At 43.3% G+C, this 27,524-nt stretch overlaps 4 protein-coding genes across 7 annotated transcripts; 1 reads left to right on the top strand and 3 right to left on the bottom strand.

Annotated features, from left to right (window-relative positions):
• Positions 1-19,145, bottom strand: psmd7 (proteasome 26S subunit, non-ATPase 7). Of its 3 annotated transcripts, none has more exons than XM_037767044.1 (9): positions 19,135-19,145; positions 10,467-10,553; positions 6,699-6,790; positions 2,699-2,791; positions 2,502-2,599; positions 2,333-2,413; positions 1,848-1,939; positions 1,418-1,616; positions 1-632 (listed from the first exon to the last, which is right to left on the bottom strand). In XM_037767044.1, the coding sequence occupies exons 2-9, from the start codon at positions 10,538-10,540 to the stop codon at positions 369-371; spliced, it is 993 nt and encodes a 330-aa protein (XP_037622972.1). In that variant the 5' UTR covers positions 10,541-10,553; positions 19,135-19,145; the 3' UTR covers positions 1-368. The 3 variants fall into 3 exon arrangements, with proteins under 3 accessions (XP_037622972.1, XP_037622970.1, XP_037622971.1); XM_037767042.1 differs by lacking the exon at positions 19,135-19,145 and adding an exon at positions 10,620-10,756 and having other exon boundaries at positions 10,467-10,554; XM_037767043.1 differs by lacking the exon at positions 19,135-19,145 and adding an exon at positions 10,620-10,722 and having other exon boundaries at positions 10,467-10,567.
• LOC119486728 (glycine-rich cell wall structural protein-like) lies at positions 7,690-9,967 on the bottom strand. Of its 2 annotated transcripts, none has more exons than XM_037767046.1 (2): positions 9,566-9,967; positions 7,690-8,997 (listed from the first exon to the last, which is right to left on the bottom strand). In XM_037767046.1, the coding sequence occupies exon 2, from the start codon at positions 8,926-8,928 to the stop codon at positions 8,254-8,256; it is 675 nt and encodes a 224-aa protein (XP_037622974.1). In that variant the 5' UTR covers positions 8,929-8,997; positions 9,566-9,967; the 3' UTR covers positions 7,690-8,253. The 2 variants fall into 2 exon arrangements, with proteins under 2 accessions (XP_037622974.1, XP_037622975.1); XM_037767047.1 differs by having other exon boundaries at positions 7,690-8,285; positions 8,361-9,967.
• On the top strand, positions 10,748-15,209 carry LOC119486729 (dynein light chain roadblock-type 2). The gene is made up of 4 exons (XM_037767048.1): positions 10,748-10,865; positions 14,476-14,551; positions 14,624-14,791; positions 14,913-15,209. The coding sequence occupies exons 1-4, from the start codon at positions 10,848-10,850 to the stop codon at positions 14,954-14,956; spliced, it is 306 nt and encodes a 101-aa protein (XP_037622976.1). The 5' UTR covers positions 10,748-10,847; the 3' UTR covers positions 14,957-15,209.
• Positions 19,135-27,524, bottom strand: LOC119486726 (genetic suppressor element 1-like). The gene is made up of 10 exons (XM_037767041.1): positions 27,150-27,524; positions 25,441-25,750; positions 24,748-25,337; positions 23,558-23,670; positions 23,174-23,453; positions 21,353-21,466; positions 20,876-21,247; positions 20,395-20,694; positions 20,049-20,152; positions 19,135-19,830 (listed from the first exon to the last, which is right to left on the bottom strand). Exons 1-10 carry the CDS (start codon positions 27,442-27,444, stop codon positions 19,693-19,695), a joined length of 2,616 nt encoding a protein of 871 aa, XP_037622969.1. The 5' UTR covers positions 27,445-27,524; the 3' UTR covers positions 19,135-19,692.

The following is a 27,524-nucleotide window of genomic DNA, read 5'->3' on the forward strand; positions in this document are numbered from 1 at the left end:
TGCAAAAAAAACAGCCCATTTTTAATCTGATCCATATTTAATGAGTGATACAGAAACAAAACAGTTTTTTTCCATCTTAGAAAAAAGAAACTCCAGCTGTTGTACAACATCAGGAGCATGGCAACTATGAAAACAGAATAAACATGTTGTCATAGTTCAGAACACCGAAGATCTCTGTACGATAATAACAGTCTTTATGAGGGACACTTGTGACCCTGAGGCCAGGTCTCATATGACACCGTTCCCCATATAGAGTCCTACTTTTAGCCGGAGACCCACATGCAGAGCTGTGACTGTGGGCAGAAAGTAGAGCACCACTCGGAGGAAGACGGCATGATGTGAGAGAAGACCTGAAAGAGAGACAACACTCATTTCTTCTTCTTCTCGTCTTTCTTGGCACCATCAGCTTTCTCCTTCTCCTTGTCTTTGTCCTTATCATCTTTTTTCTCTTTGTCGTCTTTCTTCTCTTTCTTGCCTTCCTCCTTCTCCTGTCCTTCCTTCTTCTCTGCGTCTCGGTTGGAAATCTTGTTGTTGATCAAGTTGTGAAGAGCCACCACGGAGCGGATGAGCGAGGCCAGGTACACCACCAGCATCTGGTCGTTGGTCTTCAGGTAGAAGGCTTTGGTGAACTCCTGCAGAGACAAGCAGAAGATTCAGCAACACAACAACACGCATCATGTTCATATGATATGATATGATCATATTCAGAAACACAACAACACACGTGTTCATATGATATGATCATATTCAGCAACACAACAACACACATCATGTTCATATGATATGATCATATTCAGAAACACAACAACACGCATCATGTTCATATGATATGAAATGAACAAGGATAAAGGAAAAATAATAATAATAATAATAATAATAATAATAATAAACTAGACTAGATGCAGTTATGCTGGTTAATCACAGGACGGCGTCCAAGAATTAATAAAACTAGATAACTGAATTACATTTTTAAAAAACGATGGAATGGAAGAATATACTCTAAATAGGACCCCGGTGGACAGATGTCTTTGTTCGGAGCTACAGTTGATGCTGGTAAACATCTGAGGTGCTGGAGGGCTGCCTGTCACTCAATCTGACTCACTTTGCCCTCCAGAGGACAAACTGAGAAGCTGCTCAGTCAGAGAGGATTTCATGTTTTCTGTTCAGATCTTTGTTTTCCTCTCCTCCGTTTGGTTCACTGAACTCATTGTAAATTGTGCTGTAGTTGTAATTGTACAGAATTTATAACATAACAAGTGTACTAATGTTTCAATATATTCATAAATATACATATATATAGCTCTCAAAGTCACATACCATAAGATAAATAATAAAATAAACTATATTTCAATAACTGTAATTCAAAAGACACTGATTTCCCTCCAGTGACTCCTGTAAATCAACAGAAAGACCGTACCAGTAGGTTGACGTCTGGCAGCAGGTTGAAGACGTCCTGCAGCTGGTAGATGATCTGGTGGTTGATGGGGAGTTTCCCTGCCGTCACTCTCTCCAGGTAAGAGCGGATGTCCAACAGCTTGGAGTTGAGTCCCTTCAGGCCGTGAACCTGGTTTGTGATCCGTTGCGACAGAGTGCCCACGGTGGTATCCTTGATGTCTCTGTATTATGGGATGTAGCGGATGACAAGTGAATGAGTGTGAATGAGATGTGAAGAGTTTACAGTGTTGATCATTTCATCAGTATGTCTTAGGACATTTGGTGATTAGAGTAAAGTTGAAGCACCATTTCTACTCAGTAGTGAAACCACAAGTATTTACTGTTGTGACTAAAAGGGTTATTCCATGTTTACCAGCGTAGCAAAGTGTGTGAATCAAAGGTCTGTTTGGTACCTGAGCAGATGCTCCACACCCACTTCCTCCGCTTCCTCAGCTCCAATCTCACTGGTGACGTGTTCAAATGTCTTGGATGTTGGAGTTCCATCCTGTAAAGAGGAAATGACAACAATGAAACTAATGAAGATAATGCCTGTTTTCAACCAACATACAAAAACCCCTAAAAAGAAAAGCCTCAGTGAGGTGTTTGAAAGCAACAGATGGAACAGGATGAGAACACTGCAGTACAGACTGTCACCTTCCACTGGGAATACTTTCTAACAACCTTTAGCTCTTCAAAGGTCGTCCAGTTGACCTTGTGGACAGATTACATATGAAGAGTAATCACTAAACCTATTTCATTGAGAATCACCAGACTTGTGTCCAGGAAACCCAAACTGGGTTATTATGTCATTTATGATTCAATAAATCAATGCTCAGCACAAACACTTTGGAAACAACGGTTATTCTATCTGCTTCAATGCGATCCACGATTCACTTACATCATGGATCTCCTCCACAGAGATGTATGCTTCTGTAGGTAGACCGAGGTCTTTGGGCTTCACATCTATGATGACTAACACCTGGTAGGATGACAAACATATTAGTAACTTATAGAACAAGGTGATGTCACAACACATGACCACAAAGCAGAGGAAACCAGTTACATACCGAGTTGGTACAGTACTGCTTGATGAGCTCATTGATGGCAATGTCATTTTTATGTAACTTGGGTCCTGTGTGGTACCATCCCACTATTCTTTCTCTGGCTGAAAACCAGGGAAGACAGTTATTCACAGATAGAAAACCAGGGCAGCACCATCACATAGAACACAACTGAATCAGGCAGACGTAGTTCAGTGCCTTACCATTAACTTTCTTGAACATGCCATACATGTTCTCCAAGTAGTCATGATCCAGGAACCACACGGAGTCGTCTCTGTCATCCTCGTCAAATGGCACTGTAAAGGAACACTGACAATGAATTGACAGAAATTGTCTGTGGCAGACTTTCCTGACATTTAAAATAAATGTGTGTGTGAATTTTCCCTTCATAAAGTGTTGTAGCAGTTATGAACCCATAAAGTGTTGTAGCAGTTATGAACCCATAAAGTGTTGTAGCAGTTATGAACCCATAAAGTGTTGTAGCAGTTATGAACCCATAAAGTGTTGTAGCAGTTATGAATCCATAAAGTGTTGTAGCAGTTATGAATCCATAAAGTGTTGTAGCAGTTATGAATCCATAAAGTGTTGTAGCAGTTATGAACCCATAAAGTGTTGTAGCAGTTATGAATCCATAAAGTGTTGTAGCAGTTATGAACCCATAAAGTGTTGTAGCAGTTATGAATCCATAAAGTGTTGTAGCAGTTATGAATCCATAAAGTGTTGTAGCAGTTCTGAACCCATAAAGTGTTGTAGCAGTTATGAACCCATAAAGTGTTGTAGTAGTTATGAACCCATAAAGTGTTGTAGCAGTTATGAATCCATAAAGTGTTGTAGCAGTTATGAATCCATAACGTGTTGTAGCAGTTATGAACCCATAAAGTGTTGTAGTAGTTATGAACCCATAAAGTGTTGTAGTAGTTATGAACCCATAAAGTGTTGTAGTAGTTATGAACCCATAAAGTGTTGTAGCAGTTATGAATCCATAAAGTGTTGTAGTAGTTATGAACCCATAAAGTGTTGTAGTAGTTATGAACCCATAAAGTGTTGTAGTAGTTATGAACCCATAAAGTGTTGTAGTAGTTATGAACCCATAAAGTGTTGTAGTAGTTATGAACCCATAAAGTGTTGTAGTAGTTATGAATCCATAAAGTGTTGTAGTAGTTATGAACCCATAAAGTGTTGTAGTAGTTATGAACCCATAAAGTGTTGTAGTAGTTATGAACCCATAAAGTGTTGTAGTAGTTATGAACCCATAAAGTGTTGTAGTAGTTATGAACCCATAAAGTGTTGTAGCAGTTATGAATCCATAAAGTGTTGTAGCAGTTATGAATCCATAACGTGTTGTAGCAGTTATGAATCCATAAAGTGTTGTAGCAGTTATGAATCCATAAAGTGTTGTAGTAGTTATGAACCCATAAAGTGTTGTAGTAGTTATGAACCCATAAAGTGTTGTAGTAGTTATGAACCCATAAAGTGTTGTAGTAGTTATGAACCACAGTAAGATGCTGTGTGATGTATGAAAATATAAACGGGGCCCTCCACTGGTTTTACCCGCCTGAGAAAACAACTGTGTGATGTTTTCTGTGGCTCTGAAGGGAGCTCTCTAAGGTCTTATAAACTCTGATGATGCCGTTGGTGATCTTGGTTTAGGATTTAAGAACACACATTTATAACAGAAGGCCTGCATTACAAACTGAGAGCATGAAGTTTGAAAGATGTGAGTATTTAGTGTGCAGGGAGGGTCAGATAACACATCCTGCTGGGGACATCATCAGCAGTGAAAGATCCAGTCTTTTAACAGTTTGTAACATACTAGAGACTAAACTCTAATGGTTCTATTCCCCTTTAACACTAGAGACTAAACTCTAATGGTTCTATTCCCCTTTATCACTAGAGACTAAACTCTAATGGTTCTATTCCCCTTTAACACTAGAGACTAAACTCTAATGGTTCTATTTCCCTTTAACACTAGAGACTAAACTCTAATGGTTCTATTCCCCTTTAACACTAGAGACTAAACTCTAATGGTTCTATTTCCCTTTATCACTAGAGACTAAACTCTAATGGTTCTATTCCCCTTTAACACTAGAGACTAAACTCTAATGGTTCTATTCCCCTTTATCACTAGAGACTAAACTCTAATGGTTCTATTCCCCTTTAACACTAGAGACTAAACTCTAATGGTTCTATTTCCCTTTAACACTAGAGACTAAACTCTAATGGTTCTATTCCCCTTTAACACTAGAGACTAAACTCTAATGGTTCTATTTCCCTTTATCACTAGAGACTAAACTCTAATGGTTCTATTCCCCTTTAACACTAGAGACTAAACTCTAATGGTTCTATTTCCCTTTATCACTAGAGACTAAACTCTAATGGTTCTATTCCCCTTTATCACTAGAGACTAAACTCTAATGGTTCTATTCCCCTTTAACACTAGAGACTAAACTCTAATGGTTATATTCCCCTTTAACACTAGAGACTAAACTCTAATGGTTCTATTTCCCTTTAACACTAGAGACTAAACTCTAATGGTTCTATTCCCCTTTAACACTAGAGACTAAACTCTAATGGTTCTATTCCCCTTTAACACTAGAGACTAAACTCTAATGGTTCTATTTCCCTTTATCACTAGAGACTAAACTCTAATGGTTCTATTCCCCTTTATCACTAGAGACTAAACTCTAATGGTTCTATTTCCCTTTAACACTAGAGACTAAACTCTAATGGTTCTATTCCCCTTTAACACTAGAGACTAAACTCTAATGGTTCTATTCCCCTTTAACACTAGAGACTAAACTCTAATGGTTCTATTCCCCTTTAACACTAGAGACTAAACTCTAATGGTTCTATTCCCCTTTAACACTAGAGACTAAACTCTAATGGTTCTATTCCCCTTTAACACTAGAGACTAAACTCTAATGGTTCTATTCCCCTTTAACACTAGAGACTAAACTCTAATGGTTCTATTTCCCTTTATTATATTATTGTGAACCTGTTTCTCCCAAATCCTCCAAATGCTGTCACCATGTCATCATGTCACCATGTCTCTCACCATGTCACCATGTCACCATGTCTCTCACCATGTCACCATGTCTCTCACCATGTCACCATGTCACTCACCATGTCACCATGTCACTCACCATGTCATCATGTCACCATGTCTCTCACCATGTCACCCACCATGTCACCATGTCACTCACCATGTCACCATGTCACCATGTCACTCACCATGTCACCATGTCACCATGTCACTCACCATGTCACCATGTCACTCACCATGTCACCATGTCACCATGTCACTCACCATGTCACCATGTCACCATGTCTCTCACCATGTCACCATGTCTCTCACCATGTCACCATGTCACCATGTCACTCACCATGTCACCATGTCACCATGTCACTCACCATGTCACCATGTCACCATGTCACTCACCATGTCACCATGTCTCTCACCATGTCACCATGTCACCATGTCTCTCACCATGTCACCATGTCTCTCACCATGTCACCATGTCACCCACCATGTCACCATGTCACCATGTCTCTCACCATGTCACCATGTCACTCACCATGTCTGTCACCATGTCACTCACCATGTCACCATGTCTCTCACCATGTCACCATGTCACCATGTCTCTCACCATGTCACCATGTCTCTCACCATGTCACCATGTCTCCATGTCACCATGTCTCTCACCATGTCACCATGTCTCTCACCATGTCACTCACCATGTCACCATGTCTCTCACCATGTCTCTCACCATGTCACCATGTCACCATGTCTCTCACCATGTCACTCACCATGTCTCCATGTCACCATGTCTCTCACCATGTCACTCACCATGTCACCATGTCTCTCACCATGTCACTCACCATGTCACCATGTCTCTCACCATGTCACCATGTCTCCATGTCACCATATCTCTCACCATGTCACTCACCATGTCACCATGTCACCATGTCTCCATGTCACCATGTCTCTCACCATGTCACTCACCATGTCACCATGTCACTCACCATGTCACCATGTCTCTCACCATGTCACCATGTCTCCATGTCACCATGTCTCTCACCATGTCACTCACCATGTCACCATGTCACCATGTCTCCATGTCACCATGTCTCTCACCATGTCACTCACCATGTCACCATGTCACCATGTCTCCATGTCACCATGTCTCTCACCATGTCACTCACCTGCAAAACTATTTGAGACGTCAAGAACTTTTTTCTGCCATGATCCCAGAAGGACTCCCACCACTCGCTTCTGATTGCCAACTTTTCCTATCCTGGAGAGAGAAATACACATCGTCTCGTTAATCTGATCTGACTTCAGTCAGCAGTGAACAACATGACTCAGAAACACCTTTAGACCTGATGCTAGGCTGCTCCTGAAGGACAGACACCACCCAGCTCTCTCTGTGTTCAGGTGGAACACCACCCAGCTCTCTCTGTGTTCAGGTGGAACACCACCCAGCTCTCTCTCTGTTCAGGTGGAACACCACCCAGCTCTCTCTCTGTGTTCAGGTGGAACACCACCCAGCTCTCTCTGTGTTCAGGTGGAACACCACCCAGCTCTCTCTCTGTTCAGGTGGAACACCACCCAGCTCTCTCTCTGTGTTCAGGTGGAACACCACCCAGCTCTCTCTGTGTTCAGGTGGAACACCACCCAGCTCTCTCTCTGTGTTCAGGTGGAGGGAATCAGGACTCAACCTGAGGCTCCACAGTCCAGAGAGCATCTCCCCTCACAGAGCAGCTCTGGTTTCACAACACCTTTTTCTTCCAGCTACAATCAGACTGGTGGTAAAGGACGTTAAAGAGAGACACTAATACCCCTCCACACCTCTTTACCATCACTGACACACAGTTCACCTGAACTGAATGGACTGTAATGCTGTGCAACAGGCTGCCTTCCACTGAGCAATACTCTGAAATATATTCATTATTTATTTTTTTAATTATTTTTTATGAGAGTTACAAGTTCTTTTAACTCATGGAGCATATATGATATTAAAAAATAATAATATATATATATATATATATATATATATATATATATATACACAGTATATGTATATATATGTATATATACATATACTGTATATTAGTATTGTGGGGGTATTGTTCCTATGCAGAGGGTAGTTTAGTTTATTGACTACACTGAGGGAGTTTTATATTTTAATAATGTATTTATTTATTATGTTGAGTTGAATGTGCTACTTATTCTGTTCTGTAATTACCTTGTAGTGTCTTTTCTACCTTTTCTTTTCTTAAAGCTGACTCGATGTAAACTGATCACAATTCACATGAACTTACTGTAGGTGAACTTATAGATGATAATGGCAAATAAAACTCTTGAATGTTGAATCTACTGGAAGCTAAGCTAATGCTAATCTTCATGTTGTCATTGCTAATGAAAAAATTACCAGATTATATCAGTTCAACCACTAACCTGCTGATCTACTGATTCATGTTCAGTTCAACACAGTTTAACCTGACTGTGTTGGAACACCAGCTAGTGACCAACTACACTCAACTATTTGTCTATCATTTAATGCCAGTAAGAGGTGATGACTGGATGTCCAGTGTGTCAGAATAGAGATCAGCTGTTCAGGGGTTCAGTTCCAGACCAGACTTCATTAACAAACTCTGCTTTTAACAGAACTAACTGGACTCGTGTTGTGAAATGACACATTAGCAAATATTAGATCACCTCTTTCTCACTTTCCTTCAACTGTAACTACACAACATCCTAACATCCTATCAGACCTCCTATAATCAGACCTCCTATCAGACATCCTATCAGACCTCCTATAATCAGACCTCCTATCAGACCTCCTATCAGACCTCCTATCAGACCTCCTATAATCAGACCTCCTATAATCAGACCTCCTATCAGACCTCCTATAATCAGACCTCCTATAATCAGACCTCCTATAATCAGACCTCCTATCAGACCTCCTATCAGACCTCCTATAATCAGACCTCCTATCAGACCTCCTATAATCAGACCTCCTATAATCAGACCTCCTATCAGACCTCCTATCAGACCTCCTATCAGACCTCCTATCAGACCTCCTATAATCAGACCTCCTATCAGACATCCTATCAGACCTCCTATAATCAGACCTCCTATCAGACATCCTATCAGACCTCCTATAATCAGACCTCTTATCAGACCTCCTATCAGACCTCCTATCAGACCTCCTATCAGACCTCCTATCAGACCTCCTATAATCAGACCTCCTATAATCAGACCTCCTATCAGACCTCCTATCAGACCTCCTATAATCAGACCTCCTATCAGACCTCCTATCAGACCTCCTATAATCAGACCTCCTATAATCAGACCTCCTATCAGACCTCCTATCAGACCTCCTATCAGACCTGGGTAGACCTGCTGACTAGGAGGTGACCAGTGGGCCATCTGAGAGGCAATGAGATGAGATAAACCAGACCGGCAGAACACAGGTTTACACTGGTACTATATACACAGAGAACACAACACAGGTCCATCTAACACTAACACAGGTCCATGTAACACTAACACAGGTCCATGTAACACTAACACAGGTCCATCTAACACTAACACAGGTCCATCTAACACTAACACAGGTCCATCTAACACTAACACAGGTCCATCTAACACTAACACAGGTCCATCTAACACTAACACAGGTCCATGTAACACTAACACAGGTCCATGTAACACTAACACAGGTCCATCTAACACTAACACAGGTCCATGTAACACTAACACAGGTCCATGTAACACTAACACAGGTCCATGTAACACTAACACAGGTCCATATAACACTAACACAGGTCCATGTAACACTAACACAGGTCCATATAACACTAACACAGGTCCATGTAACACTAACACAGGTCCATGTAACACTAACACAGGTCCATGTAACACTAACACAGGTCCATGTAACACTAACACAGGTCCATCTAACACTAACACAGGTCCATGTAACACTAACACAGGTCCATGTAACACTAACACAGGTCCATGTAACACTAACACAGGTCCATGTAACACTAACACAGGTCCATGTAACACTAACACAGGTCCATATAACACCAGCAGTCAGTGAGGAGGTCTTATTCTACATACTACATGTATTGATTGACGGACTGTTCACCTGTTCACTCTGTTTACATCTCTATTACTGTGTTTATAATGTCTGTATGTCTGTATACCTGTATACCTGTATACCTGTCCTGCTTCACTGTGTTCATGATGTTTGATGATGTTGCTGCTTTGACTGAATCTCCTCCAGAGGATGAATACAGATCCATCTGATCTGATCTGAAGCTAAGCTAATGCTAAAGCTAATGCTAAAGCTAATGCTAATCTGCATGTTATCATCGCTGATGAAATCAGATTATATCTTTATATCAGTTGAACCACCAACCTGCTGATCTACTGATCATGTTCAGCTGAACACAGTAACCTGTGTGTGTCTGAACACCAGCTATAGATGACCTACACTGCTAGCTCACTGAGCTAACTAGCCGCTAGCTCACTGAGCTAACTAACCGCTAGCTCACTGAGCTAACTAGCCGCTAGCTCACTGAGCTAACTAGCCGCTAGCTCACTGAGCTAACTAGCCGCTAGCTCACTGAGCTAACTAACCGCTAGCTCACTGAGCTAACTAGCCGCTAGCTCACTGAGCTAACTAGCCGCTAGCTCAGTGAGCTAACTAGCCGCTAGCTCACTGAGCTAACTAGCCGCTAGCTCAGTGAGCTAACTAGCCGCTAGCTCAGTGAGCTAACTAGCCGCTAGCTCAGTGGTGATGTCTTCATTCAGTGTGTACGGGGCTCTGACTCAGCAGGGCTAAGCTAGGCTAAGCTAACGTTAGCCTAGCCTAGCCTAGCTTAGCTTAGCAGCGTTGTTCTTCTGGTCATGTCATCTTCTAACCTTTATAGAAACACTCTGAACAGAACCAGACTGACCTGTTGAAGTGATCCACCACGCTGAGCAGCACCAGCGGATGAACCACCACGTTTTCCACCGCGAGCTCCGGCATCTTCACTCAGTCACTTCACTCAGTCACTTCACTCAGTCACTTCACTCAGTCACTTCACTCAGTCACTTCACTCAGTCACACAGAGAGGAACACAGATACACAGCTAAACTCAGCTTCAGCTCCTCACAGCTCACAGCCTGAACCGATACCCGGATCACTTCCGACTGCGTCTGACGACACTTCCGTTTCTCTGGGCAACAGAGAGACGCGCAGAGAGCAGGAGGTTAGTGTGAGGAGACAGACTGAGGACGCAGAGAGAGAAGACGGAACAGTCCATGGATCAGACTCAGAGAGACTCTCAGACAACATGGCAACAACTGAACACGTAAGTTAACTGAATGTCATCCATTTATCTGTGCAATGTATCCGTGATGCAATATACTGAACATCTCAACATACTGAACATCTCAATATACTGAACATCTCAACATACTGAACATCTCAATATACTGAACATCTCAATATACTGAACATCTCAACATACTGAACATCTCAATATACTGAACATCTCAATATACTGAACACCTCAATATACTGAACACCTCAATATACTGAACACCTCAATATACTGAACACCTCAACATACTGAACACCTCAATATACTGAACATCTCAATATACTGAACATCTCAATATACTGAACATCTCAATATACTGAACATCTCAATATACTGAACATCTCAACATACTGAACATCTCAATATACTGAACACCTCAATATACTGAACATCTCAATATACTGAACATCTCAATATACTGAACATCTCAATATACTGAACATCTCAACATACTGAACACCTCAATATACTGAACATCTCAATATACTGAACATCTCAATATACTGAACATCTCAATATACTGAACACCTCAATATACTGAACATCTCAATATACTGAACATCTCAATATACTGAACACCTCAATATACTGAACATCTCAATATACTGAACACCTCAACATACTGAACATCTCAATATACTGAACATCTCAATATACTGAACATCTCAACATACTGAACATCTCAATATACTGAACATCTCAATATACTGAACACCTCAACATACTGAACATCTCAATATACTGAACACCTCAACATACTGAACATCTCAACATACTGAACATCTCAATATACTGAACATCTCAATATACTGAACATCTCAATATACTGAACACCTCAACATACTGAACATCTCAATATACTGAACATCTCAATATACTGAACATCTCAACATACTGAACATCTCAACATACTGAACATCTCAATATACTGAACATCTCAACATACTGAACATCTCAATATACTGAACATCTCAATATACTGAACATCTCAACATACTGAACATCTCAACATACTGAACATCTCAATATACTGAACATCTCAACATACTGAACATCTCAATATACTGAACATCTCAACATACTGAACATCTCAACATACTGAACATCTCAACATACTGAACATCTCAATATACTGAACACCTCAATATACTGAACATCTCAATATACTGAACATCTCAGTATACTGAACATCTCAATATACTGAACACCTCAACATACTGAACACCTCAATATACTGAACATCTCAATATACTGAACATCTCAATATACTGAACATCTCAATATACTGAACATCTCAACATACTGAACATCTCAATATACTGAACATCTCAATATACTGAACATCTCAATATACTGAACATCTCAATATACTGAACATCTCAACATACTGAACATCTCAATATACTGAACATCTCAATATACTGAACATCTCAATATACTGAACATCTCAACATACTGAACATCTCAATATACTGAACATCTCAATATACTGAACATCTCAACATACTGAACATCTCAACATACTGAACATCTCAATATACTGAACATCTCAACATACTGAACATCTCAACATATTGAACACCTCAATATACTGAACACCTCAACATACTGACCACCTCAATATACTGAACACCTCAACATACTGAACATCTCAATATACTGAACATCTCAATATACTGAACACCTCAATATACTGAACACCTCAACATACTGAACATCTCAACATACTGAACATCTCAATATACTGAACACCTCAACATACTGAACACCTCAATATACTGAACACCTCAATATACTGAACACCTCAGTATACTGAACATCTCAATATACTGAACACCTCAACATACTGAACACCTCAATATACTGAACACCTCAATATACTGAACACCTCAACATACTGAACACCTCAATATACTGAACACCTCAACATACTGAACACCTCAATATACTGAACATCTCAATATACTGAACACCTCAACATACTGAACATCTCAATATACTGAACACCTCAATATACTGAACACCTCAACATACTGAACACCTCAACATACTGAACACCTCAACATACTGAACATCTCAATATACTGAACACCTCAATATACTGAACACCTCAATATACTGAACATCTCAATATACTGAACACCTCAATATACTGAACAACTCAATATACTGAACACCTCAATATACTGAACACCTCAATATACTGCACACCTCAATATACTGAACACCTCAATATACTGAACACCTCAACATACTGAACACCTCAACATACTGAACACCTCAACATACTGCACACCTCAATATACTGCACACCTCAATATACTGAACATCTCAATATACTGAACACCTCAATATACTGCATACCTCAATATACTGAACACCTCAATATACTGAACACCTCAACATACTGAACACCTCAATATACTGAACACCTCAATATACTGAACACCTCAATATACTGAACACCTCAACATACTGAACACCTCAATATACTGAACACCTCAATATACTGCACACCTCAATATACTGAACATCTCAATATACTGAACACCTCAATATACTGAACACCTCAACATACTGAACACCTCAATATACTGAACACCTCAATATACTGAACACCTCAACATACTGAACACCTCAACATACTGCACACCTCAATATACTGAACACCTCAATATACTGCACACCTCAATATACTGAACACCTCAATATACTGCACACCTCAATATACTGAACACCTGAATATACTGAACACCTCAACATACTGAACACCTCAATATACTGAACACCTCAATATACTGAACACCTCAACATACTGAACACCTCAATATACTGCACACCTCAATATACTGAACACCTCAACATACTGAACACCTTAATATACTGAACACCTCAAGTGCAACTTTGTTTACATTGTATTTATTACATCTCCTCCTATCTCCTCTACCTATTCTACAAGAGCCATTACCTATGTCTACATTACATCTATTTTATATTTTATACCTCTAGTGTAACACTTCTGTTTCTATTTATTTATTATATCTACTTCAGCTGTTTTATTTACTTTATAACTGTGTGTGTTTTACCTGTTAGATGTTTTATCTGCCTCGTCTTGTCAAGTATTTGTTTTAAAGCACTGACCAGAAGTGGCAACTGTGAATCTCGTTGTATTTAATACAATGGCAATAAAGCTATTCTATTCTATTCTATTCTGTTTTTAGTTCCCTTCAGTGTCTCCTCATATCTATATTCATCATGTCTCTTTATGATTAACTGATTACTCTGGTGTCCAGTCTAAGACCTGCTCTATATATAAAGCCTCTCCAGATAACTTCTGTTATGATTTGACGCTATATAAAAATAAAATAAATTGAATTGAATTATTCATGTTTATATTAACGCAGATAACCAGAAATGACCTGACTGCATCAATGATATTATCTAGCTATAATAAAGTCATTTAAATGACTTTACTGGCACTAACCTGAAACCAGATCAAACATCCTTAAAGTTGCTGTTTATTTTCTTAATATCTTTTATACATTTCATGAGTGTGTGTTTTATTGAATATCTTCCTTCATGTCTTCGTGTCCTGCAGGCTGAAGTTGAGGAAACACTGAAGAGGATCGAAGCCCATAAAGGTGTGATTGGAACCATAGTAGTCAATGCAGAAGGTAAGCCTGTTCTCTGTTGTTAACAGCAGGTATAAGATACTATACAGGTTGTAAACGGTTTGATCTCTTCAGGTATTCCCATCAGAACTACTTTAGATAACTCCACAACGGTCCAGTACGCAGGACTTCTTCGCCACCTCACCATGAAGGCGAGGAGCACCGTGAGGGACATCGACCCTCAGAATGACCTCACCTTCCTCCGCATCCGCTCCAAGAAACACGAGATCCTGGTTGCACCAGGTGAGTGTGTAGTTAGACCACTGAAACAAACATTTAATGTGACCTCAGTCTACAGCTGTAACTCACAACAGCTTTCACTACATCTGTATCCAACGTCTTCTCTTCTTTTATGTCTCTGCAGAGAACGACTTCCTGCTGATAGTCATCCAGAACCCATGTGAATAGCTTCTGGACATTTCCATGAGAGTCAGCCTTTAGTCTGTCACATGGTGCTTCTTTATCCAGACTAGATATCTGTCTACACGGTGTGATGTTGCTCCATGTCCTGCACAATCACTCCTTTTCTACTTGGAACTCAACTATGTCTCCTTAATCTACACGATGCATCGTTTGTTTTACTTTATGTATTTCTTTCATTTCATGTCTTTGTGTGGATATTGAATAAGCCTGTGAAATAAAGCTGCTGGTGATTGTACAATACTTCTCATCCATGTTCCTTCTGATGAAAAACCTGAATAAACGAGAGGAGGAACAAACGCAGATGATCCGTACACGAGCACTGTGTCACACAATTAAGGAATTAACTGATGTATAACAGTGTTGAGCTTTAATTAGGACTTACAAACAGTCCCTTTAAAGAAGAAAAGATCTCAGTGACTTTACAGAGAGAGATCATTGTTGGGCCACAGGAGCTTCAGTCACAAGGACTGCTCAGTGGATTAAAGCTGATAAATCTGTGTGACTGGAACTGAACAGGAACAGAGACTACAGCGCGAGCACATGCCTGAAGGCTGGACCCAGGGTTGGGTTCTGGTGGTTCTGAGCTATGAGACACAGGGAAATCAACACAAAGTGATTGTAACTGATCACTTTGATCCAGTAGTGGAGGAAGGATTTAGATGCTTTACTTCAGTATAAATAGCAACATTACAGTGTAAAAGGTCTCAGAAAAGTACCTAGAGTGTCAAAAGTTCTCATTATTCAGGATGGGCCCTGCAAGCAAACAATGCTTCCATCCATTGTTACAACCGCTATGTTGGTTTTGTTGAACCTGCTGGGACGGGGACACTTACCCAGTTATCATTCTTAGTGCAACCAATTTGGTGAAATCACGTAATAATTCCCTGCATAGCTCCACCCAACGTTCACCTGACTATAGAGGTGTAATCAGCCAGGGTCATTGAAAACACCTTATATATATATATATATATATATATACTGGAAAAACAAAGTTGTTAAACTTGTGTTTGGTGGATTATTTCTCTGTTGTTACAATGCTAATGGTCATTGTATTTTACATGGTTGGAAAGCCTGTTTATTGACCTTCGCAATGATGTCCAACTTGTAAGGATCATGCATTTGTGGGATGAGCAGCACAGCTGATTATGTGGGTAGCGCCCAAGAAAAATGTTCCAAAATGCTCTTCCAACGGTAAACAGTGTATTCTCATAAGGCTACCAGGAAGCCTGCAATGACTGCCCTTCACCGTCAGGCCCGTTTGCGCTGGTGTCGACAACACAGACAATGGAACCTGAACATGTGGGGGAATGTCATGTTCAGTGATGAGTCCAGGTTCTGTCTGCCAAAGTTGGATGGCAGGTCAAAGTATGGAGACGACGTGGAGAACGCTATGCTGATTGTTGAACCGATGGAGTAACAGCTTCTGGTGGGGGCTGTGTCATGGTGTGGGGGGGGGGAGGGGGCGGCATCTCCCTCACTGGCAAAACAAGGCTTGTCATCATTGAAGGCCATCTCAATGCAGTGAGATATCGGGATGAGATTCTGCAGCCAGTGGCGATCCCATATCTCCACAATCTGGGACCTAACTTCATCCTCTAAGAAACAACGCCCCCCCCACAGAGCCAGGGTTATCACAGACTACCTCCACAATGTGGGAGTAGAGAGAATGGAACGGCCTGCCAAGAGTCCACACCTCAACCCAATTCAACACTTGTGGGATCAGCTTGGGCGTGCTGTACGTGTTAGAGTGACCAACACAACCACGCTGGCTGACCTGCAACCAATCCTGGTTGAGGAATGGAGCTCCATCCCACAGCAACGTGTGACCAGGTTGGTGACCAGCATGAGGAGGAGGTGCCAAGCTGTTGTGGCTGCGTATGGATCTTCCACCTCTACTGAGGCTCCTGACGGTGGATTCAATGAATAAAGTGTAAAATAGCCAATATGTCTTGTTTGTTCCTTGTTACTGATAGAGAGTTAAATCATCCAATCCACCAAACAACTCACAACAAGAGTCAACACCAACAGGAGAATACACTGTTTACCATTGACGGACCATTTTGGAACATTTTTCTTGGGCGCTCCCCACATAATCAGCTGTGCTGCTCATCCCACAAATGCATGATCCTTACAAGTTGGACATCATTGCGAAGGTAAATAAACAGGCTTTCCAACCATGTAAAATACAATGACCATTAGCATTGTAACAACAGAGAAATAATCCACCAAACACAAGTTTACTAACTTTGTTTTTCCAGTTTATATATATATATATACAGTATACGTATAGCTGTCATATAAACGTAGTGAAGTAAAACATACAATGTTTTCTCTTGGTATGTGGAAGTATAAAGTAGCATAAAATGGAAAACTCAAGTGAGGGGCAAGTGCCTCAAAATTGTACTTCAGTGCAGTACCTGAGTAAATGTACTTAGTTACTTTCCAGCACTGCTTTTATCCCACGTTGAGACCTTTCTATCTTGATGAGCGTGGTATTCTCCAGGATGACAATACTCCCGTCCACATGACACAAGAGGTCATTGACTGGTTTGATGAAAAATAAAGTGGATCAGATGTTAAAGCCTTCACAGACACATACTACGCATACTTGTTCTTTTTACTATTAGTACATATGCAGCTGCTCTTAAAAAGTATGAACTCCTGCATGCAGTATGCATACAGTTGGGACGTAATACTTCATTATAACATTTCACCTTGAACTCTGTTCATATATCCATACTGCATATGCTACATACTGCTACTTACATACTGCAAAATGTGAACAGATGTAGACGGACATCCTGGTATTTATGGGCATACTGTATTTGACATTCTGTGTATGAGAACAAACTACATGTTGTTTTAAAGTAGTAGTAAAATAGTATGATAGTATGGGGACAGGAACGCAGTGTTGATCTCAACCCAGTTTAACACCCATTTGAGATTTGTGAGCATATTTTGAACCAAAGAAGACAGACATGGCATTCCTCAGAATACCTATTAATTAACTACAATGTGAATTAAGGAAAACATGGACCTGATAGTTAATGAGAGTGAAGTTAAAGATGTATCAGATAAATGACATTTTACAAATATTTTAATGTAAATTTCCATCAGAATGTACAGCAATATATGTTAATAAATAATTCATCACAATTATACAGCCCAAATAATACATTACATGACAATGATTGAAACAAATATGCAGGATTTCACAGCGAGTCTGAGGAGACTGAACAGGTGACGCAGGAAGGGTTCTTACTAGCTTGTGCTTGTAGGGACGAGCTCCTGGGACTATATATTAATATATTATATATAATATATTAATATTCAGAGGGAGAGGAGCAAAAATAAATCTCATCAAAAGAGAAAGACAAGGTGTATTTCTGTTATCCACAGAGGGAGAGTGCCATTCTGATGTTACTGTCACCCAGAAACAGTTCGAGATCTGCTTCAAGTGCTCTCTGAGTATCAAGAGAAAAGAAATCGTTCATCGGTTCTGACAGTCCAGAAATGGAATGAATTATAATTTGGCTTTTTCGTTTCCTTGACAAAATCATTTAACTTAGTTTTTCTAAATAATGCCATAAGAAATCCCCTTCAGAGAGGAGAAAACAACTGTGAGGTTGGACAGCATGTCGAAAAGTTGACTGTAGTTTTACTGATTCTTAAGAACATGTTGCAAAATGCCTTTTAAAAATATCTTCAAGTTTATCAACATTTATAGGCATGTGGAGGGATAAACCATCTGAGCAATCGTCATGACAACTTGATAACATCTGCTATGTTGTCCCCCCCCCAGTGCATCTCGGTCAACCCCCAAACATTTTGACATCACATAACATCACATAACTGTCCTCTAACGTCCTCTAACGTCCTCTAACGTCCTCTAACGTCCTTCATCTTCTAAACATGTTTTATTCTGACCAGCAGCAGTTCAAACAGAACATATGGCTTCCCACAAGAAATGGTTAAAACATACAAAAAGTCTTTGTCTATCACAAGTGACATTACCAATGGAAACTTTATTAAACCTCAAAAAACTTCATCGATACCATTTTGCCATTATATAGATACTATCTTTTAGACGTTTCCTATCCTCTGCAGAAGCTTTGCTGCTCGGTCCGTCACACGGTGCTAAGTAGACAACTACGACATCACACCACACAGAGGACGCTCAAGTGTTTTCTCCAATTCCTCTTCAAGTGCATCCCATCATGTTTAAGGCCTGAGGTGTGCTTTGATTCCTCGACTCCATTTTCATTCTCTGAGTATCGGCCGAGTGACCGCTGCACGCTCGGTCTCTTCTCACCGCCGTCCAGAGAGGCTACAGATGTGTGCCGAGTGATTCGTCTCATCAGTTTATGTAGAAGTTGATCTGCTACGAGCTAAGTGGTGGAGAGTCCTTAAAGCTAAGTCGGGGACTAGAGGGTGCGGTTAGCGTTACTGCTGATTCACCTCCACAGTGTTGTTACAGTCCAGAGGCAGAATGAGAGAGAGCTATGTGGTCACCGTGGTTCACCGCTACCGTTGGCAGGTCATCAGTTGGATCCGGAACCAGACAGGTGACATCACTGATTGGCCAGACGGGTGGAACAAGACGAGGACCGGCTCCTTCAAGTGCTTGTAGTGCAGAGAGTGGTCTGGCTCCAGTCCGTCTTGTTCTTGTTACTGTTCCTTCGCCGTCAGAGGCGTATCCGCCAGTGAGTCGAGGTCAGAGGTCACCTCGGCGTGTGCCCGTTGAACTGCCCCCTGCCCCACTGAATGTTGGGTAGCGTCAAACACCTCCTGAAGTGCTCGAGCTGGGCCTGCAGCATCTCCCTCTCCTCCCTCACCTTCTGCCTCTGACTCACCAGATCCTGACAAACGAAGGACGGACACATCTCTCATTACAGAGCCCCGGCTTTAACATGCATCACGTACACACAGGAAGTACACACAGGAAGTACACACAGGACGTACACACAGGACGTACACACAGGACGTACACACAGGAAGTACACACAGGAAGTACAAACAGATAATTAAAAGATGAAAGTACACAGATGTGCATGCAGATGTGGTCTCAGATACTCACCCCCATGGTGAGAGAGAGCTGCTCTGCAGTCCTGGTCAGGTTGTAGTTCTGTGTTTCCAGTCTTTTACACTGACCGTGGAGAACCTGCCGCTCTAGACTCCACTCTGCAGAGACAAACCACACATTACATCCATCCTACCTCTGATAGGATAGGGGAGTCCTGTGGGAGGCAAACAGCGGCCAGAGGGCCAAATCTGGCCCTCTAACAAGAATATCTGGGCCCCCGACGAAAGCTTCACTTTTTTTATTGTTTACATCAAAACGTCCACCTGATTTTTCATAACTCTACTACAGCAATATAAAGACTTGTAACATCTAATAACATCTAATCATGTCTGTGACTCACCGTCCACGTACTCCTGGTAGGACTCAAAGATAGCTTCAATGCCCTGCCACTTCCTCGGAGCTTCTTCCATCTCCTCCTCCTCATCTTCCTCCTCCTGACCAGACTCTTCCTCGTCCTCATCAGACAGGTGTTCCCGCGGTCCCGGAGCGTCCCTGCTGGCTACGAGGGGATGGAAGTGATGGCCGTTGATGTGTGCGTGCTGAGCGGCTTGGTTCAGAGGTGAACTCTTCAGTTGAGAAGCGTTGTGAGGCAGCGAGCGCTCGGCCTTCACGCTGGCCTCTGGGACACAATGTGAGACTCCTTGAGTGAGACAAAAAGGCCGTGTCAGTGTTCAGTAGCTCATAAGGAGCCATTATGGTTACTAATATTCATCTTAACTGTGAGGATATAACACGTGAACACCACTAGGTGGCAGGACATCGTCATTTTAAAATTCAAATGGAGTGTAATGGTCATGCAGCTCTGGGAGCGGGTGGCTGACCTTTGCTGTGCAGCGTGCTGTGTGTGGACTGCAGCACGGCCTGGTGGAAGTGCTGAGCGAAGGCCTCGGGTGTGAACCTCTCCCAGGGCCGACTGCGCCCGTTCTGCACGGCGTTGGGCTCCTTTCTCTGCGGAGAAGCCATGACGCCGTTCTGCAGCTTCCTGTTTGGCTGAGCTTCCATAAATTCAGCCTTCTCGTGACGGGGGGCCGAGGGTGGAGGGCCGCGGGCCCCGTGGGCGTCCACGGAGGGTTTGAATGTGTCGTTGTGGGGGGGGTGTTTGGGTCTGTGTGAGTAGGGAGGTGACGGGCTGGGAGAGTCCGGGTACGGATGGCCATTTGATTGACTCGGCAGAGGAGCTAATGACGAGTCACCTAAAAACAGATTATACACTTCCTTAGAAATCATCTTTATCTACATTTATATAACTGTGTGTGTGTGTGTGTGTGTGTGTGTGTGTGTGTGTGTGTGTGTCTCACCAGCTGAGGAAGCAGGAGGGCTGCTACACGGAGGTAAAGGATTATATCGGAGTGTGTCTAATGTCACAGTCTTCTTCTGAATGGCCCTCAGCAGCTCCTCCGTCCTCTCCTTATCTACACACAGAAACACAGAATGAGATCAGCCGTCATTCATATCTGAGAATAGCTCTTCAAATATATATATATATAGATCTATATATATATAGATCTATATATAATACTGACTGGCAACGAGGAACTGATGGGAAAAGGTCAGCAGACGGGTGAGTTGAGTTACAACACCATCACAGACAGACTATGACCACATCTTTAATGAATCCGTTTCACTGTTTCTACCAGCTTTCACCTTCAAATATCAACATGAGGTTTATACACATTTCATCCAGATTTTATGTCCATATTCATCCAAAAACTGGTTTCTGTAGTTTACAGTAAACGAGGTCTTCTGGCGATGTTTACGGATAACAGGAAATTAAAAGACAAATTGAGAGGGAGCGCAAATGAGCTGCTGATTATGCACCTGCATCCCTCTAAGCAAGTAATGAACAATAAATAACTTAAACAACAACTTCCTACAGCCTCCTACAGCCTCCTACAGCTTCCTACAGCTTCCTACAGCCTCCTACAGCCTCCTACAGCCTCCTACAGCTTCCTACAGCTTCCTACAGCCTCCTACAGCTTCCTACTGCCTCCTACAGCTTCCTACAGCCTCCTACAGCCTCCTGCAGCCTCCTACTGCCTCCTACAGCTTCCTACAGCTTCCTACAGCCTCCTGCAGCCTCCTACTGCCTCCTACAGCTTCCTACAGCTTCCTACAGCTTCCTGCAGCCTCCTACAGCCTCCTACAGCTTCCTGCAGCCTCCTGCAGCCTCCTACAGCCTCCTACAGCCTCCTACAGCTTCCAACGGCTTCCTACGGCTTCCTACGGCCTCCTACGGCCTCCTAGAGCCTCCTACAGCTTCCTACAGCCTCCTGCGGCCTCCTACGGCCTACAGCCCTCCTACGGCCTCCAACGGCCTCCTACAGCCTCCTAGCGTGTAGGATGTGTAGGATGTGTAGGATGTGTAGGATGTGTGTAGGACGTGTAGGATGTGTAGGATGTGTGTAGGATGTGTAGGATGTGTGTAGGACGTGTAAGATGTGTAGGATGTGTATAGGATGTGTAGGATGTGTAGGATGTGTAGGATGTGTAGGATGTGTAGGATGTGTGTAGGATGTGTAGGATGTGTAGGATGTGTAGGATGTGTGTAGGATGTGTAGGATGTGTAGGATGTGTGTAGGACGTGTAGGATGTGTAGGATGTGTGTAAGATGTGTAGGATGTGTAGGATGTGTGTAGGATGTGTAGGATGTGTAGGATGTGTAGGATGTGTGTAGGACGTGCAGGATGTGTAGGATGTGTAGGATGTGTGTAGGATGTGTAGGATGTGTAGGATGTGTGTAGGACGTGCAGGATGTGTAGGATGTGTAGGATGTGTGTAGGATGTGTAGGATGTGTAGGATGTGTAGGATGTGTGTAGGACGTGCAGGATGTGTAGGATGTGTAGGATGTGTGTAGGATGTGTAGGACGTGTAGGATGTGTAGGATGTGTGTAGGATGTGTAGGATGTATAGGATGTGTAGGATGTGTGTAGGACGTGTAGGATGTGTAGGATGTGTGTAGGATGTGTAGGATGTGTAGGATGTGTAGGATGTGTGTAGGACGTGCAGGATGTGTAGGATGTGTAGGATGTGTGTAGGATGTGTAGGACGTGTAGGATGTGTGTAGGATGTGTAGGATGTGTAGGATGTGTAGGATGTACTGTAGTAAACAGGTCTGTACCTCTCCTCTGCTGAGGGCTGACGTGAGAGAGGTTGAACATGAGGAGGAAGTCTTTCTTCTGGTGCAGTTGGGGGCTGCTGTCCATCTGCTGAGCAGAGTACGGGGTAGTTAAAGGAGCTGCAGGTGTTGAAGGTGAAGAGGCCTTTCTCTTGCCCCGTACGGCCGGCGGAGAGAGGCTGCGCTCTTTCATCATCCTCCTCCTCTTCCTCCTCTTTCGCCCCAGAAGCTCATCGCGATGGGCCAGCGTGGTCAAACCACACACACCAAGGAAATCCACTTTCTTTGAGGAGACACATTTGGGCAGGTGAATATCACTCCAACAGAAATGTATATATGTATATATGTGTATATGTGTATATGTATATATGAAGAGTGTTTATGCACCTCTGAGGACGCCTCCAGTTTGAGGGGGGGCTGTTCTGTCACTCTTCTTAAATGGGCTTTCACGTCCTCTTCGTCACTCTCATCGTAGGACTCGTCCAGGTCGTAGTAGTAACCTGGTGAGAGGAGAGCAAGAGAGAGATTATAGGAGTATTGTTATTGATGTGTATTTATGGTGTTTATAAATTGTGTACAGGTAATGGTGTGGCTAAATTAATGGAGAATGAGAGCTCTCGTTAGTTTCAGAGGATCTGTGTTAATGGGTACGGTTTCCATTGGCTGGCCTTTGATGACGTCGCCGCTGCAGATTGGCTGAGGACGGCAGGTCGGCCTATTTAACTTCCAGAAAAACACAGCTGATAGGAGGTCAATGGCAGTCAGTGTTTGCTTCCATCCTCCTGCTAGAACAACCTTTTCTACAGCATGTCGTGTTGTACTTGTAAACTGTGTGTAGGAGGTGTTAGAGTAGTGACCACGTGTAGAGTGGTATTAGTGTGCTTTAGCTCGTGTTAGCCGTAGCCTTTTTCCTGTGTGTGTTCAGGTGTAAACATGTGTAGCTTTAGTTTAAGTAGTATCTTTATATATATATATTGGACTTGAATCCCTCGTTGTATTGACTAACACAAGTTACATTATCTTTGTATATATATTGGACTTTAATCCTGAAGCTGTGGGGGGGAACCGCCATCTGATTTAATCCGGTTTCTCCCGTTGTGAGTTCAGGAGTTCGGTTTAGTTTCTTTTCTTAAAGGGTTTAGTTAGAACTGGGTTGAGAAGTTGTTTTGTTTGTTATTTTGGCCGTTGATTCACCCTGAGGGTTAGGGTTAGGGTCACCCTGAGGGTTAGGGTTAGGGTCACCCTGAGGGTTAGGGTTAGGGTTAGGGTTAAGGTTAAGGTTAAGGTTGGGGTCACCCTGAGGGTTAGGGTTAGGGTTAGGGTTAAGGTTAAGGTTAAGGTTGGGGTCACCCTGAGCCGGCGCTTCCTGTGTTTTCTATTTGTAAATCGATTGTTTAATTATTGTGTGCAACAATAATTATTAATTGTTCTCATTCATTTGCTGTTTCACTTTTTTTATTATGTTGCTCTTCCACACCCCTAGAGAGAGAGAGTGGTGGCGTAACCAGTCTGTAGTCATCTCTTCTGTCTACCCCCCCCTCTCTTTCCACCTCTGTGCTCTTCATCCTCCTGCTCACCTCCCTCTCGGGCCTCCCTCCTCCTCTTCTCCTCCAGGTCCAGTTTGCTGAGCAGCCGGCGGTGCTGCTGGAGGACCTCGTCATACACCAGCACGCTGTCGGCCGACTGACTCTGTCGCTCCCTCACCGGAGGCGGAGAGGCCGCCTGACCCCCGGTACCGGGACCAGACAGAGGCACACAGGATCTCTGGTGGAGGTTACCGATGTGATGCCGGTGGTAGAGGTTCTGGATGGCTCTGTCCTGCTCTGCCTTGTTCCAGGATCCTGCTTCTTGTAAAGTAGCTCCCCTCAGCGAGGCGTACCTCTCCGGGCCGTCTGCCCTCCTCCTGCCTCCGTCCTCCAGCTTCTCCCCCCAGCTCAGCGGGGGCCTGTCGGCTCTGGTCAGCCCTGGAGGCGGCCGACTCGGCGGCGTGGGGGGGTTGAGTTTTCTGCGGGAGTCTGCGGGGGTGTCGACGAGGGAGGCCGGGTTCCACAGTGTCGACGGGGGGGCGGGAGGATGATGGGGACCTTTAGGGGAGATGAGGGGAGGCGGAGCGCCGAGGCAGGGAGCTACATCTTTGCTGCCGGGGTTGTGATGGACTGAACCGGTTCTGTTGAGGAAATAAAAAGCAAAGTAAAACCCACTGAGTGACATCACAGAAGTATAAAATCATTTTCTAAACCTAATTGTTGTCATGTCTCAGTCATGTTCACCTGTGACCGTCTCTCCTCAGCTCCACCCCTTTCCCAGGTGAGCGGAGGCCCATCTCCAGCGGACCCTCCCTCTCCTGCCCGTGCCCTCGTTGCCGTGTCAACCACGCCGCCTCGCTGGCCCTCTGAGTCATCATGGCAGCTGCCAGAGCTCCGTGGAGCCCGCCAGCAGCAGCGTGATGCTTCCCCAGGTGAGAGGGCACCAGGCTGGGCACAGGGTGTGGGATAGAGCCCCTGGAGGAGTGAAGGCCAGGCTGCAGGGACAGAGCTTTGGATGCTGGGAAGCCTGGGTGCTCCGAGTCCTTCATCTTATCTGGACAAACACAGGAGGTTGGAAACCGTGAATGTTTTTCTTATTCACGTGAGCGCGCATGAGACACCGACCCACAATGATTTATACATGGAAGAGGTTACAAACAGTCCCTTTAAGTCTGTAGAACATGATGTGTAGGCAGGACACAGTATTTCATTTAAATGGTATTTTGACATTTCACCTTAAACAAATATTGTAATTTTAATTTATTTAATTGAGCGTCCCTGATGTCGATCTAGTCGAAGGAGAAGCCCCCAGAAGAATGCAAATGTAGTTCCCTTCACACACGAACCCACGGTGATGAAAGCAGAAGTGTTTGACCGCGTTCAGCTGATTTCACAACAGTTTGAGATATCTGATCTGCAGAGTGGACATGTTGGTCTCAGGGTGACACCGGCTCAACAGATTGTGATAGATCTCGTACACAAATAATAAACTACTGAAGACTAACTGAACATCTGGATCCTTCAGCCTCACAGCAGCAGGACGAGAAGGTTCTGATTCACATCTATGACATCTGTAATAAACTACTGAAGACTAACTGAACATCTGGATCCTTCAACCTCACAGCAGCAGGACGTGGAGGTTCTGATTCACATCTATGACATCTGTAATAAACTACTGAAGACTAACTGAACATCTGGATCCCTCGGCCTCACAGCCGCAGGACGTGGAGGTTCTGATTCACATCTATGAGATCTGTAATAAACTACTGAAGACTAACTGAACATCTGGATCCTTCAACCTCACAGCAGCAGGACGTGGAGGTTCTGATTCACATCTATGACATCTGTAATAAACTACTGAAGACTAACTGAACATCTGGATCCCTCGGCCTCACAGCCGCAGGACGTGGAGGTTCTGATTCACATCTATGAGATCTGTAATAAACTACTGAAGACTAACTGAACATCTGGATCCTTCGGCCTCACAGCAGCAGGACGAGAAGGTTCTGATTCACATCTGTAATAAACTACTGAAGACTAACTGAACATCTGGATCCCTCGGCCTCACAGCAGCAGGACGAGAAGGTTCTGATTCACATCTGTAATAAACTACTGAAGACTAACTGAACATCTGGATCCTTCGGCCTCACAGCAGCAGGACGAGAAGGTTCTGATTCACATCTATGACATCTGTAATAAACTACTGAAGACTAACTGAACATCTGGATCCCTCGGCCTCACCGCAGCAGGACGAGAAGGTTCTGATTCACATCTGTAATAAACTACTGAAGACTAACGGAACATCTTCAAACAGGAAGTTCAACTGTCCTCCGTCATGTTGCTTCCCTCTGAGCCCAGATTGTAACACACAGAATACAAGTACAAGTATCTGGTTGTGTATGTGCCTGCATGCGTGCACGTGTACATGAGTGTGTGTGTGTGTGTGTGTGTACCCGGTCTGTTCGGGGTCAGCCTCTCCCCCGGCCTGGTCCTGTCCTCCGGCGGCGCCCTGCGAGCCTGCAGCTCAGCCAGGTAGTGGCTCTCGGCCGCTCGGACCATCTGCTGCTGTCTCTCCCTCTGCCTCTCCTTCTGTCTGTCCAGCTCTCTCTCTCTCTCCTCCTCCCTCTCTCTCTCTCTCTCTCTCTCTCTCTCCCTCTCCCGCTCTCGTTCCAGCCCGGCCTCGCGCTCCCTTTCTTTCTCTCGTTCGCGCTCTTGCTCTCTCTCTCGCTGGCGGAGCTCGTTCTCCATCTGTAGCCTGTGGGGGAGGTTGACAAGTATGCACACACACACACACACACACACACACACACACAAGGGGGGGGGGGAAG

This window comes from Sebastes umbrosus, chromosome 4, assembly GCF_015220745.1.
Source record: "Sebastes umbrosus isolate fSebUmb1 chromosome 4, fSebUmb1.pri, whole genome shotgun sequence".
NCBI lineage: Eukaryota > Metazoa > Chordata > Actinopteri > Perciformes > Sebastidae > Sebastes > Sebastes umbrosus.

What these genes read in the sequence shown, in the direction of transcription:
- LOC119486728 (XM_037767046.1), bottom strand. Translation starts at nt 8,928, where the DNA reads ATGGCCCACTGGTCACCTCCTAGTCAGCAGGTCTACCCAGGTCTGATA.
- psmd7 (XM_037767044.1), bottom strand. Translation starts at nt 10,540, where the DNA reads ATGCCGGAGCTCGCGGTGGAAAACGTGGTGGTTCATCCGCTGGTGCTG. An exon ending in CATGTTCAAGAAAGTTAATG is followed by an intron (nt 2,600 to 2,698) that starts GTAAGGCACTGA and finishes CCTGGTTTTCAG; the next exon opens with CCAGAGAAAGAATAGTGGGA. An exon ending in AGCAGTACTGTACCAACTCG is followed by an intron (nt 2,414 to 2,501) that starts GTATGTAACTGG and finishes TCATCCTACCAG; the next exon opens with GTGTTAGTCATCATAGATGT.
- LOC119486729 (XM_037767048.1), top strand. An exon ending in CATAGTAGTCAATGCAGAAG is followed by an intron (nt 14,552 to 14,623) that starts GTAAGCCTGTTC and finishes TGATCTCTTCAG; the next exon opens with GTATTCCCATCAGAACTACT. An exon ending in CGAGATCCTGGTTGCACCAG is followed by an intron (nt 14,792 to 14,912) that starts GTGAGTGTGTAG and finishes ATGTCTCTGCAG; the next exon opens with AGAACGACTTCCTGCTGATA.
- LOC119486726 (XM_037767041.1), bottom strand. Translation starts at nt 27,444, where the DNA reads ATGGAGAACGAGCTCCGCCAGCGAGAGAGAGAGCAAGAGCGCGAACGA. An exon ending in GAGGGAGGCCCGAGAGGGAG is followed by an intron (nt 23,671 to 24,747) that starts GTGAGCAGGAGG and finishes TCCTCTCACCAG; the next exon opens with GTTACTACTACGACCTGGAC. An exon ending in CAGCACGCTGCACAGCAAAG is followed by an intron (nt 20,695 to 20,875) that starts GTCAGCCACCCG and finishes GTCTCACTCAAG; the next exon opens with GAGTCTCACATTGTGTCCCA.